Source organism: Drosophila mojavensis, unplaced genomic scaffold (assembly GCF_018153725.1).
Source record: "Drosophila mojavensis isolate 15081-1352.22 unplaced genomic scaffold, ASM1815372v1 contig_80, whole genome shotgun sequence".
NCBI lineage: Eukaryota > Metazoa > Arthropoda > Insecta > Diptera > Drosophilidae > Drosophila > Drosophila mojavensis.
In genome coordinates this window covers 7,773,547-7,787,235 of record NW_025318906.1, presented here as the reverse complement: position 1 = coordinate 7,787,235, position 13,689 = coordinate 7,773,547, and the positions used below count along the sequence as shown (strand labels likewise).

General features: G+C 40.4%; 2 protein-coding genes across 18 annotated transcripts in view; one reads left to right on the top strand and one right to left on the bottom strand.

Moving 5' to 3' along the window:
• The window catches only part of LOC6579055 (sorbin and SH3 domain-containing protein 1), a 45,648-nt gene that overhangs the window by 10,209 nt on the left and 21,750 nt on the right, over positions 1-13,689 (top strand). For 12 of the 17 annotated variants that reach the window (XM_044010644.1, XM_044010652.1, XM_044010647.1 and 9 more), the window contains one exon: positions 942-4,803. In XM_044010644.1, coding sequence (XP_043866579.1) covers positions 942-4,803 — 3,862 coding nt within the window. Of the gene's footprint in view, positions 1-941; positions 4,804-6,174; positions 6,891-8,487; positions 8,752-9,466; positions 9,669-9,872; positions 9,939-13,689 lie in introns of those variants that run through there. The other 5 variants (XM_044010649.1, XM_044010648.1, XM_044010658.1 and 2 more) reach the window with 4 other exon arrangements.
• LOC6579053 (ribonuclease Z, mitochondrial) overlaps positions 5,403-13,689 on the bottom strand; it is a 34,541-nt gene continuing 26,254 nt past the window's right edge. Inside the window, exon 2 of the mRNA XM_044010661.1 lies at positions 5,403-5,555. Within this exon, the coding sequence (XP_043866596.1) occupies positions 5,533-5,555 (23 nt within the window). The 3' untranslated portion in view covers positions 5,403-5,532. The remainder of the gene's footprint in view (positions 5,556-13,689) is intronic.

Genomic DNA, 13,689 nt, shown 5'->3' with positions numbered 1-13,689 from the left:
AAAAATAAAAATAATAATAAAATAAAAAAATTAAATTAAAAAAATAAACAATAAGAAATTAATAGAAAAATAATAATAATAAAATAAAAATGTATGTATATATATATATATTTGAAAAAAAAAACATAAAAATACAAAAATTTAAGTAAAAATTTTAAAATATAAAAATAAATATATTTATTTAAAAATAACAATACAAAATATTGTAACAAAGATATGTTAATCTATTTCAAAGTATAATTAAAAATATAATAAAATTACATATAAAAGTCTACATAAATAAATCAATAAAAATAAAAATATTAAATCAGTAAAATATGGGAAAAATATAAAAATAATATATAAATCTAAATATTCATTTTTAGAAAATATACAATAATGTATAAAACAATATTTTAATTTTTTGTGAATATATAAAGGAATGTAGAACAGCTCACAGTTCACTTGTTTATCATGAATAAATTTATGACATTTTTGTATAGTAATTTAAAGCATAGTTAAAAGTTTTATTTTGGAGCAAATTTTAGTGTTTGCATCTGTTGTCTATCTAAGCAAAGAGTCTATCAAAAGTATATGAAACAGACTAAATCAGAGAGCAAATTTGCAAGGAGAATATAAGTGAAAGAGCAGAACTATTATACAAACTTATAGTATTTAACAGTATATAGTATATTTTTTAAAATGCCAAAAAAAATTCCATAGTTTTATAGAGAGTGTGAATGGAATAGGCTTCACATGAAATGGCTCTTAAATTGCTTTGTTTTGTTGGCTAAAAAATTCTAGAAATTTGGGTCACTGAAATACGCAATTGAACGCAAAGTGCGCCACGTTTATGGTTCAGTTTATTTATTTATTTTTTGGTTTTGTGCGTAAGAATCTAGCAGGCAATTCTAATAGCGAATCCGAATAGCGATACACAAGTACAGCAACAACAATTGCAGGTCGAAACGGAAGTGGACACGGAAACGGAGGCAACAACTGCGGCCGAGCAGTCGTCGAGTCGCGAGAGCACACCTGTTAACGCTCAATCCCCATTGCCAGAGCAGGCAACGCCAACGGTGACGGCGACAGCGACGTCGACAGCGACGCCAGCAGCGACGTCGCCCACGCACGCTGTGGCCAACGAAGGCGAGGCGAGCAAATTGGCCAACAGTTCGACTGCAACCGCTTCGCTGGCGGCCACGCGCGAGGCATTCGTACGCAATATGGACAAAGTGCGCGAATTGATCGAAATGACGCGACGCGAGCAGAGCGGAAGCGGAAACGGAAATGCGAACGGCAACGACAACGGGAACGGGAACGAGAACGTTAACGGTAACGGGAGCGTAAGTGCAGACGTTAACGGAAACGGAAACGAAATCGCGTCGCGTTTTGTTGCTGCTGCTACCGAACAGCAACAGCAACAGCAACAGCAACTGCAGCTGCAGCAGCAACAGCAGCCAAGTGAATTGCGTTGTAGGTTATCACCCACGCCGCCGCCTGTGCCACCACCACCCAGCTGCATGCACTATACCCCAACCACACAACAGCAACAACAACAGCAGCAGCTAGAGCAACAGCAATCACAATTTGATTTGCATGCCAAAGTGAATCCCTTGTTGCTCTCGCGGCAAGAGTCGAACGATTCGCACTGCTCGGACAGCACACAGCACAGCCAATGCACCGCCATTAACATGGCCTCACCACCACCCACACCACACACACTAGCCCCACAGCCACCGCCCACAGCACCCACAGCATCCACTCCACCCACTCCACCCCAGCGCCAACATTCAGCCATTTCCACAATTTCAGCTGAGCAAGCGGAAGCGGATCGCATCAAGAAATTGCGTCTGCTATGCACCGAGACCTTGGCCTCCATGCCCTATGGCGAGCAGATGCTTGAAGAGCTCGCAAGCGTGGCACAAAATATACAGCAACAGCAGCAACAGCAACCACAGCAGCAGCAACAGCAACAGCAGCAACAACAGCAATCGAACATGCCTTATCCTCTGCCTCAGCTGCCTCACATAAGCGAGCTGCAGCTGTCGCTGAATCAGGTCCAGGCTGAGCAGAAGGATGCCTGGCTGGGTGTGCCCACGCAGGCGGATCCTCAGCTGCTTGTGTGCCTGTCGCCCGCACAGCGCGCCCTGGCACAGCAGCAACAGTTGCAGCCGGCGGCCGATCAGCTGCTGGATGCGCACGAGAAATTCGTGCAGCGTCGCGGCTATCACGAGCTGAGCAGCGAACAGGTGCGCGCCATGGACGAGGCCCAACTGAATGCGGAGCAGCAGCAGATACTCAAAACGGCGGCCAAAATGCGCGAGTTGCGCAAGAGTCTAACGCCCACGCCAACATCGCCAACGCCGCAGCAGCAGCAACAGCAGCAGCAGCCGCCGCCGGTGCCTGTGAAGAGCGCTGAGACAGCGGCCAAGGCAAAGAGCCAACAGCAGCAGCAGCAGCAGCAGCAACAGCCAGATGACGCAAGCCTGCCAATGAGAGACACGGCAGCAACAGCAGCAACAACAGCAACAACGACAGCAACAGCAGCAGCGCCAGCGACATCATCATATGAAAATAAACCAAGAGCAGCAGCAGCTGATCAGTCGCTGCCTTACGCATTCGAGCAGTCGACTAAACACAGCAGCAACATCAGCAGCAGCAGCAGCCATAGCCACAGTCACAGTCACAGTCAGAGTCACAGCAGCAACAGCAACAGCAACTACATGAACGGCAGCAAATTTCCAGCCAGCATGGAGAGTGAATTGGCGCGCATGTTTCCGAGCATCGCGCAGCAGGGCGACATTTTCGCGGAGCAACGCAAGCGATTCTCCAACATTGAGTCGAGCAGCCGGCAACAGTTGCTGCCAGCGCAGAGCAAACGCTACTCGAACATTGAGACGAGCTCGTACGAGTCCCAGAAGCGTGTGGAGAACGGACAAGTGGTCTACGACAGCAGCAGGAGCAAGCGCGAGCAGCGGGAAGAGGGCGAGCCGCTGAGTGGCAATGATAAGCAGGCAGCAACAGTTGCAGCAGCAGCAACAACAGTGGATGAGGTGGATTGTGCACCGCCTCCTGTGCCGCCACCGCCGGCAGCAGCTAATATTATGTCAGCAACGAAATTAAATGGCTTGTCAAACACTTTCAACGATGACGCACAGCAGCAGCAGCAACAACAGCAACATAAAGAGAGCAGCCAGACAACAACAGCAACATCTACAGCTGGCAGCCATGCCAAGGTGAACACTGGCAGCGGCACTTATGAGGAATTTCGGCAACGTGCCAAAGCAGCGCTCGACGCAATTGCGCAGCCTTCGCCGGACAATGAAAAGCTCTTCAAGGACTTTGACGCCCTCTCCCAGCAGCTGAATGCGGAGCTGCAAACGGGACGCGAGCAGCGGCAGCAGCGCGACAAATCTGCCTCGCTCTACGATCTCAGTCGGTTAACCAACAGCAGCAGCAGCAATGGCAACGGCAGCAACAGTTGCCAGCAGGAGCAGCTGAAGCGTCAGCGACATGCGCACATGCAGGAGCTGGAGCGCGAGATTGAGCGCTCGGCCAGGTCGCGGCAGGAGCGTCTGTCCTCGGTGCCGCGCACTGTGGATATACCCGTTGAGCTGGCGCCGGACTACCGAAGCCGTCGCTCCGAGTCGCTGTGCAATCTCAGCGAGAACGGCGGGCAGCGGCCGCACACGTCCGCGGAGCACTATCCGCGCCAGCAGCAGGACGACTGGGCGCGCTATGCCAACGACCTGGGCTACTCGGAGAATATTGCGCGTCCGTTCGCGCGCGAGGTGGAGATCTGCTATCAGCGGCAGCGACAGCCGCACAGCGCGATACGCGCTCCACGGCTCTCGGCCAGCACGAACGATCTGTCCAGCAGCAGCAGCTACGATGGCTTCAATGCGTACGGAGGCGGCAGGAGGCATGCACCCATGCTGCAGCAGGCGCCGCAGCAGCAGCGACCGCACTACGCCAGCTGCTACTCGATGATTGAGCGCAATCCCAATCCCACGTACATCAGCACCACCTCCAGGCGTGGCGTCTCGCCCGCGCCACAGACGCCGCACTCGGGCCAGCCTCCTGCCTACGACCGGCAGCAGCGACGCGCCTCGCTACCGCGCGAGCTGCACGAACAGCAGCTCAAGTATATACTGAGCAAGGAGGAGGAGCTGAAGCTGGAGTTTGAGCGGCTGCAGCAGGAGCGTCGCCGGCTCATGGAGGAGATGGAGCGGGCGCCGACTGTGCTGCAGGCGCCGCCGCCGCGACGCGAGAGCTACCGGCCGGCGCCGAAGCTGCCGACGCTGAGCGAGGACGAGGTGTTCCGCCAGCAGATGGCTGAGGAGTGGATGCACAAGGTGGCGGAGCGCGAGGAGCGGCGCCAGCACAAGATCATCAAGATCTCGAAGATCGAGGATGAGCAGCAGCACGCCACCGAGGAGCAGGCGAACATTAGCGACGAGTTCCTCAATCGGGTCAAGGAACGGCGCCACAAGCTGGCCATGCCCGCGGACAGTGACTGGGAGAGCGGCGCCGAGTCGCAGCCGGTGCAGGGCAAGGCGGAGTCCGACGTGGATGGGGAGCCGGTGCCGCCAGTGCGTGTGCTCGAGGGCCAGGCGGAGGCGAATCTGCGCGAGCTGCCGCGCCACTTGCGCGAATTCGCCAAGTTCAGCAGCTGCGAGCAGCTGGAGGGAGGCCAAGTGGAGCGGCACGAGCAGCAGGAGAGGAACGAGAGCGCCACGGACAATGCACAGTGCAGCGCCACCAAGAAGTCGACCATTGTGAAGACGTACAAGGTGTCCCGGCTGCCGCCGTCTGTCCAGGGTGAGTTAGCCAAGGACCAGCAGCCGATAGCCGCGCCCTTGGCTGCCAATCGTTATCGTTATCGCTCGAATACCGCGAAACTTGTTAGTCATAATCTGCAATTTGGCAACGCTTCTGTAACTAGCTCCTGCCGCTCCCAAACGCCTGACACTGGTTGTGGTTCCGCTTCCAAAGGTTCCTGTTCCTCAGTACCCTCCTCCCCCACCTCCTCCACTCACTCCACTTTTAATTCCCCCATAGCCCAGGCCACACTCATTCCCAGTCCCAGTAGCCCAGCACCCACTAGCACCCAGTCCACCGATAGCAACAATAATACATCCAACTCATCCTCCGGCTCAACAGCTGGCAGCATTTTCAGTGCAGCTCTGCTGATCGGGCTGTCCGTGCTGACGGCCTGGAACAAGTTCGGCTAAAAACCAAAGACACTCGGAGAAATTCATATGTGTGTGTGTGTGTGAATTCTAGGTCTACCGTAGTTGGAATTTAGGCTGAGAAAAACTATAATTTGTCGTATTCTGATTTATAATTTCTCTAAAAAACATATCCAGGTTTGAAACTTGGAACTATTAGTTCCGTTTCATAAAAAAAATCAATTTAAATACATATCAATATTTATACGAATTTATTAGTATACATTATTCAACAAGATTTCAATTATTACGTACTTGATTTTTATTTTGAAGTATCTTGAATTCATATATTTGGTTCATATCCCATTTCATAACATGTTCATAGAAGTTCCTTAGCGAATTCTGAAAAAAAAAATAAAATAATATTAATTAATTAATATTATATTTTATTATCCAATATATTTGTATACATTTTTTCTATTTCTATAAAAAATATAGAAAAAATTATATAAATAATAAAATGTTATTTAAATATTTAAAAATGTTTTAGACATTTAATATGTATATAATTTATTTATTTATTTAATATAATTTATTTATTTATTTTACATTAATTTTTGTAAATATATTTGTTTTTATTTGTGAATCTTTAAAAGATAAATCTATTTTTGTATACAATTGAAATGATGAATACGATAATTTATAAAAAAAAAAAAAAAATAATAGACAATTCCAACTAAAGAAATTTCGCCCCAAGACTCTAGTAACTTGCGCATATAATTTTCTCTGAGTGTACTTGAAATGCAAACTCATTGGTGAATGGTCATTTGGCACATCTTCTCACATCTCTCACGAAACATATTGTAAATATGTGTTTATTGTTGTTGTAGACACAGAATCTCTCTTTCTCTCCCACTCTCACTCTCTCACAAACTGTATCTGTGTCCCTCTCTATCTGTGTGTGTGTGTGTGTTGCTCTATTGTATATCAAATTTCTCTCTATATCGCCGCCCTCACACAGACAATGATAAAACAGCAACCAACAACAAGAACAACAGCAACAACAATGAAAACACCAGCAACAACAGCAACAGCTACAACAACCAGAACAACAACAACAACAACATTACATCAGAAACAACGTCAACTATGCATAGCCATATAGTCAATGAATCCCGATCCGAATCGAACTTCAATCGAACAGGAACGCCCATGCCCTCGTCTGCGCCATTTTTGGGCAATTTTCATAGAAATTTCGATGAGCTCTTTGCCAGTTCGCCCTTCCGCTCGAAAATCTTCGAGGAGTTTGATAAATATTGGCGCAATTTCGAGCATAGAACCACGTCCGACAGTTTCTGAATATGCCTACATATATAGGAAAATACTCTTGATACGCACGCCCAGAAACCTTTGTTAATGGAACCGCAAAAAAAAAAAAACGCTTTAAAAACAAAAACAAAAAAACAATAATAAAGATATATTTAAACAAAATCCTTTCCCTTAGCCTCACCTCTACAGCATGCAGCCTACATATAACTAAATGAATACAATTCAAAATTTATGTATATGTTTGTCCTAGGCAACTGTTAAATAAAAATAAACAAAAAGATATAAAAACGTTTTGTGAAAATTAGTTAACTGTTTTTATTTTTTCTTTCGAAATTAATACAAAATAAATCCAATTTATATAGTGTTGTTGAATGTTTAATAAATGATCAATTGATTAACAAAACTCAATTGCTATTTAGTGTTTATTATTTTGTATGCATGATCCATATAAATATTTATCTATTTATCAATATATATATACATACATGATTTAGCTTTAAGCTCTGTCATCGAGAGATTTGTTTTGTGCTAAGCGCTTGTAAATGATGCTTGACCAACTGACTAATACTGTGAATGTCCCAAATATACATATTTATAAACATATATCGAATGTAACTAATAAACCAAAATTTCACTCATAATTCATAATTTAAGCAAGCTCATAATTTAGCAATATTTATAAAATATATTCATTCAATAGAATGGACCATAATTGATGATCAATTAATTAGCTTATAAAATTATTAGTAATTTAGTGGCATTCATTTTAATATTTCTGCGCTCATTGTGATCTAAATAATTCATATTATAGGACTCATCAGATAAGAATAATTGCTCAATTGAATCAATATTTTAAAAGAGCTTTATTATGCATTTTGATTTCTGATTTAATAATAACTGATTGGTTGAAGCTTTATATTCATGAACTCCTAAAGCTCATTAAGGCATTAGCTTATTTAATTATATCAAAGATAAAAAGCTTTTGAAGTGCATTAAAGCATTTTTCCCACTCAATCATACCATGATTGCTTAAAAAAATCTATAAAGATTCTCTGCTTTTATTATGTGTAAAGTAAAGTAAAAATCTCTTTAATATTGTATGCTTATATTTGTTTTGAAGAATATATATGTACATAATAAATAATCAACAAGAGCTTTAAGCTCTTTCTTATACTGTTTCTAATGAACTAAAGCTGCTGAAAGCTTCGAGCATTTCAGTACGTTCTCCAGAGCAATTTTAATCAATGGGAAAAATAGTTTTCTAATCTGTCAAATGTTCTCACTTAAATATATTTATTCTCTTTTCACTCTCTTCCATTATATCTGTTCCTATGGCTCTGCAAATTTATTACGCCTGCCCACATTTAGCTAGAATAATAATTCTTATTGACATAAATTTATGACATTCAGATGCAAAGAATTCCACAAAATATTTTCCAACTAAAATTCACGCTAGAATATTTAAAATAAATGCTACTAATTTAATACAAATTTATTGGCTGACAAAGCAATCGTATATATATTATTCGTATATATATTAAGAGTCTATCAGGCGAATGTCTTTTATGGGCTCATAACGATAAATATTAAGCTGTTTTGTTTCTGATTTCGCATCTTCATCTTGTCTCTGCAACTCTGCGCTCAAGTGTTTCCACATTGAGAACTGCGAGGCCCCCCGATTGCCCCCCAATGACCCCTCGGCTACAAATTGAGTCGGCTTATCTGGGGCGCTGCAAGCAATTGCACTGGGCAGGCACACAAATCGCGATTAAACGGAAATTTTAATTAATTCCATTCAATTGGCATGACAAGGGAAACACGGACAGGGCGGCAACAAAAGCAAAACAAACAAACAAGCGATTCGTTTGTTTTCATTTTTGTTGTTTTTGTTGTTGCAGTGAGACAATTGAGCACAGGGTTCACTATTTAGACTAAGTGCAGCATGTGGCATGCGTCTAGCAGAGAGAGAGAAAAAAAACTAAACGAATGCCAACAATTTTGATAGCCAAAGCAATTAAAACGACAGCGACGCCAACGTCGACGACGATGCCAACGCCGATGCCGATGCCAGCGCCGAAGCCAGCGCCGATGCCAGTGACGGCAGCGAAGTCACATGTACGGCAACAGCGACAGAAGCAGACGCGATTTCTGCTCTCGCCGCAGCAGCTGCTGCAGCAGCAGCGCAAGCGACGCAGCTTGTCCGAGAGCGATCTGCTCAAGGAGATCGACAACGAGCTGCAGCTAGCCAAGGGCTTTCTCTATGCCAACGGTCGGTCAAAACTGAACCCTGATCTGTATATAATACACATATACATATATGTCTATATATTCCTTGCCCTTAACATGTCCATCCAATCCGTGTGTCTGCCCTCCAAATGTCTCTAATCCAATTTGTTTGGGCAAATGAGCGCAGCTGCTTGCTAATTGGCCAAAAAAAAAAAAAAAAAAAAAAAAAAAAAAAAATGAAAGAAATATTCTCAACTGTTCTGCGCTCATTTTCCTCATTTACTCACACCTTTGCACAATTTTTGTGTATTTTTAAACTCTGTATTTTGCACCTGCCGCCGCAAAGTATGCTAGCGAATATTTGTGAAATTTGGAAAACGAAATTGTGTATACGACCTGTGCAACGCGAACTTGTTCATGGCGTGAAAATGTATCTTTATCTGCCAGCAATATTTACGTCACACTCACTCACTCTCCCTCTCTCTCTCTCTCTCTCTCTCTCTCTCGCTCGCTCAGTCTCTCTCTTCGCGCTCTTGGCGCTCCTGATTTCCTGCCTCTGTTTACGAAAGCATCAGCATTTTGTTTATGCTGTGCGCCGCAAGCGGAAAATTGGAAAATCAAATTTGTTGAGGGAACAGCTAACGTATTTGTAGAAGTAGTTGTTGTTATTGTTGTTGCTTTTGTGCTCACACAAATTGAGTTTCATTTTAGTATTTTCTGTTTTCGAAAGAAAATCCAAGCAACTTGTACAAGATTCTCGCCTGGCGTAGTCGTCGTCGTGTTTAAGTCGTGTGCGCAACGCGAAGGCGCGTGAAAAAATCAAAAACAAAATATATATATACTATTATATATAGATATACATATATATATTCGAATCGGAGGCAGCGGCAGCATTTCTATATTTCCACTTGCACACATCAGAGAAAACGAAAAGAAAAGCAAAAGCAAATATGGGGCAGGGTTAGTCGAGCGTTATTTCCATGCATTTGCTTAGCGCGCTTTTCTCCTCTCTCCAAAATTCAGTTTGTTTGCAGTGCAGTGCTCAAAGAGAGAAAAAAAGAAGAATAAAAGAAAAGTGAAGTGTTGCTTGTTGCAAGTGTTTCGTTTCGCTTCGTCTCGCGTCACAATTCCCATTCTAATCAGATCTCTGCAACATTTTTGCAGAGCACACACAAAACAACACAACAATGTTTGCGCCCAAGTTTAAAGCACGCGCACCAACTGGATCAGGTAAAAGAACATATATATATATATGGCTGATCCCATATTGATGCTACATCTGCTGTCGGATGCATCACGCTGTGTGTGTGTGGGCTGGTTCATAGGAAACGCCCAAATGCGTGGGTGTGGCACTTGCAAACATGACGTTTTCAATGGGTTTTTTATGAATTTCACTTAAGAGCTTTGTAAATTTCTTGTAAGAATTTCATTTCCAAAATTTTTGGAAATTATGTTTTAGTGTGTGTGCGTTGTAAATGGATGATAAAATGAAATTTGTGAATTATGGGAAGTTTATGGAGACTTGACTGTATTTCTTTTTCTAATTACCATGGAATAATAGACAGATTTTGATAGCTTTGTTAATATTTTGAATGGTTTTTAAAAGAATTTTCGATATTATTTTGCTCTCCTTTACTTCTTCTCTGCAAATCTCGCTTTAGCTGCTGGTTGCTTTATTTATTATTTTATAAATTTTAAACTATTCCTTTGGACCTCCATCTAAGCACTCATATTATAAAATTCTATTATAGTTAAGCAAAATTTTCCTTTAGTCCAAATTGCCTACAGATTTTTGCAATAAATTCGAATGGCAAACATTTGGCTGAAACATTTAGGAATTCTGTAACAAAAATTTGAAGAAAATCGAAAAAGTAGTAAAAATTAATTGACTACAATGAGAAATTCTCTAGAATTTGTGAAATTAGAATGAATCTATTTTCATTCAATACATCATTATAGCCAAATGTAACGAAAGTTTCCAAATATTGTTTAAGTTTTTACTCAAATCCTTTTTCGAATCGAATCGAGTCTTATAGAAAATTATTATCTTAATAAACTCCAAACTTTGTTGCAAACTTTACCATGAATTCAGCTAAACATTTTTAATGTAATGAAAATAAATATAATTTTCACCCCTTTGATGATGTGAAATATTTCAAAGTTAGCTCAAAATTTTACTTGACATTGGCTTCTAATTTTATTGCGAATTTTATTGTGAATATTACATTATTACTCCGAATATACTGATTCTGACATTCTTCAAAACTTCATTGTAAACTTTAATCCGAATTTCGTATTGAACTTTATTCCGTACCGGACTACTTTAAAATTTGTTTCTTAGCTTAATTCCAATATAATTTCTTTACAAAATTTACGTTGAATTTCATTGTCAACCCTACTCTGAAATTTATTCCGAACTTTACTTAGAATTTCAATAACTTTATGCGAAATATTTACAAATTTATTAATAATTCTACTCCTAATTTTATTCCTAATTTATTTCGGGCCATGATTTTAATAATTCTACTCCTAATTTTATTCCTAATTTATTTCGGGCCATGATTTCTTTTCATTTCATCTACAATTTTCAATTAATTCAATTTTAATATTTATTTTCTACGTTTTAATGAACCCATCAGTCAGCTTTCTCTTTATGCAGCCTTTGGTTAATATCTACTAAATTATTTCTTTATTTATTTAAGGCACGATTTCTAATCAACTTTTGAGCCATTTTCTTTTTATATAGAAAATTTATTGGCACGTATTTATAGATTATTTTCCTTTCAGTTAGTTTTCAACTTTTCACTCTGCCGATGATCAAGATTATGATGATGATGATGTTGTTTGTTAATGATCTTGTTTGTCTTTCTACTCTTTATTTTTTTGAACTTGATTTTTGGCTTCGCACATGTTTATTTCAAATATTTCACATTAGTTCAGGTTAATTGTGCAGTCCAAAAAAAAAAAAAAAAAAAAAGAAAAGAAGAAGAAGAAAAACAAATATTTTCAACTGGAACTGGAGGTGCGCATGATTTTTTTTCGCGCTCCTTTGCTATGTGCTAAATATATAAAATGACGTACAATCCAAAAATTTGTTGGCCGCGCAATATTTATTACAAATATATATATATATATATATACATATATATAGATAAATATATATATACATTTGTGTGCAGCGGAATTGTAGTTGCTTTTGTTATTCCGTAGACGCCTACAGTATCCATTAAAAATGGAAAATAAACACAAAGCAAATCCAGATGGGCGTCGAAACTAAATGAAATCATTGAGTACACATGGGAACTTATTTAGGATCAATGTCTCAAACAATTTTGATGAGCTCGGCGACGATCCTAACTGATGCGTTTTCTGCTATATAAACACCTTATTGCAATTTCTTCTTCTTCTTCCCCTGCTTTCTTCACTTCGCGTAGGCGTAGCTAATCTATCAAAATGCGTATACGCTCATTGCCCATTTGATTGGCGTCACGATCCGGCAGCATTAGCTGGCAAAGTCTTCAGTTATGAAAATGTTATGCTGCTCTTTTTGAGCATTTCTTTTGGGCCATAAAGGCGCCTTTATTTATTTAAAGCATTAATTTGTTCGTTGTTATTTTTAAATTTAAGGCAGAAGCAAATGAAAAAGATTAATATATATATATATAGTATATAGTATATATATATTTATATTTATATTTATTTTTTCGTGCGACTTTTAGTGACTGAACATAATTTATGGTTAATATAAATTCAGTTGAACTTGACCATTTTTTTTTTATACCCTGAACCCATTTTCAATGGGAAATCAGGGTATAATGGTTTTGTTGAAATGTATGTAACAGGGAGAAGGAGGCGTGGCAGACCCCACAAAGTATATATATTCTTGATCAGGGTGACGAGCTGAGTTGATTTGGCCCTGTCCGTCTGTCTGTCCGTCTGTCCGTCTGTCCGTATGTATGAACGCGTCGATTTCAGAAGATATAAGAGCTAGAGACTTCAAATTTTTTTTAAAATGTCCGTAATTACAGCGCGCATATCAAGTTTATCATTAAAAATCGATAACTCATCTCGATCTTTTTTTATCGATAAAAAACCTTATCGAAACCCAGTTATAAAATTATATCTTCTACACCTTTATTGCTAGAGTCTCCAAATTTTTAATGTATGCTTATATGCAATTTATACAATTTCGGTTTTTGTTAAAATTTACCCCCCCACCTCTAAATTCACCCCCTCACCCTCACTTTTGTAAAAAACGTATTTCAAATACTAGAGACTTGTGCTTTGACAATTACATGCATATTCATGTTATTATCATAATCTGAAAGTTTCATGAAGATCGTACGTCCATAAAAAAGTTATTAAACAATTAAGTTCTCATAGTAAGCGCACACTGCAGCCCATGCGTGTTTATGCGTGGTTGCTTGTGTGTGTATGTGTGTGTATGTGTGTGTGTGTATGCGTTTGTGTATGTATGCGTGTGTGTGTGTATGTGTGTCTGTATGCGTGTGTGTGTATGTATGCCTGTGTGTGCGTACGTGCGTGTGTGTGTGTGTGTGCGTGTTTCTTGTGTAAGCTGAAAGTCGCGAAAAAGTATTGAAATATCTATTGCTCCAAGGGTTCAGGGGATCTCGTAGTCGAGCAGTCTCGACTAGAGCTTTCTTACTTGTTTTATATTTGCGTGAATGAAAAAATGAAAAAATGATTTGATCATAATTAAGTTAGAGATTGAAAAAAGAGGTGAATAAGATGATATATATTTCTTATACGAATATATATGCAGATGACGTTGTCTTTGGATCTTCATTTGCTAAGCAAAAGTGTTGAAAAAAAAGTATTGCCAAAGATTTATTTGTGGAATAAAAATTGGGGAGGGCCAAAAGACTAAAGGATTTTACGATTTGAATTGGACTGATTTTACACTGACTGATTTTGCACAAAAAAAAAAAAAAAAAAAAAAAAAAAAAAAAAACAGACAAGA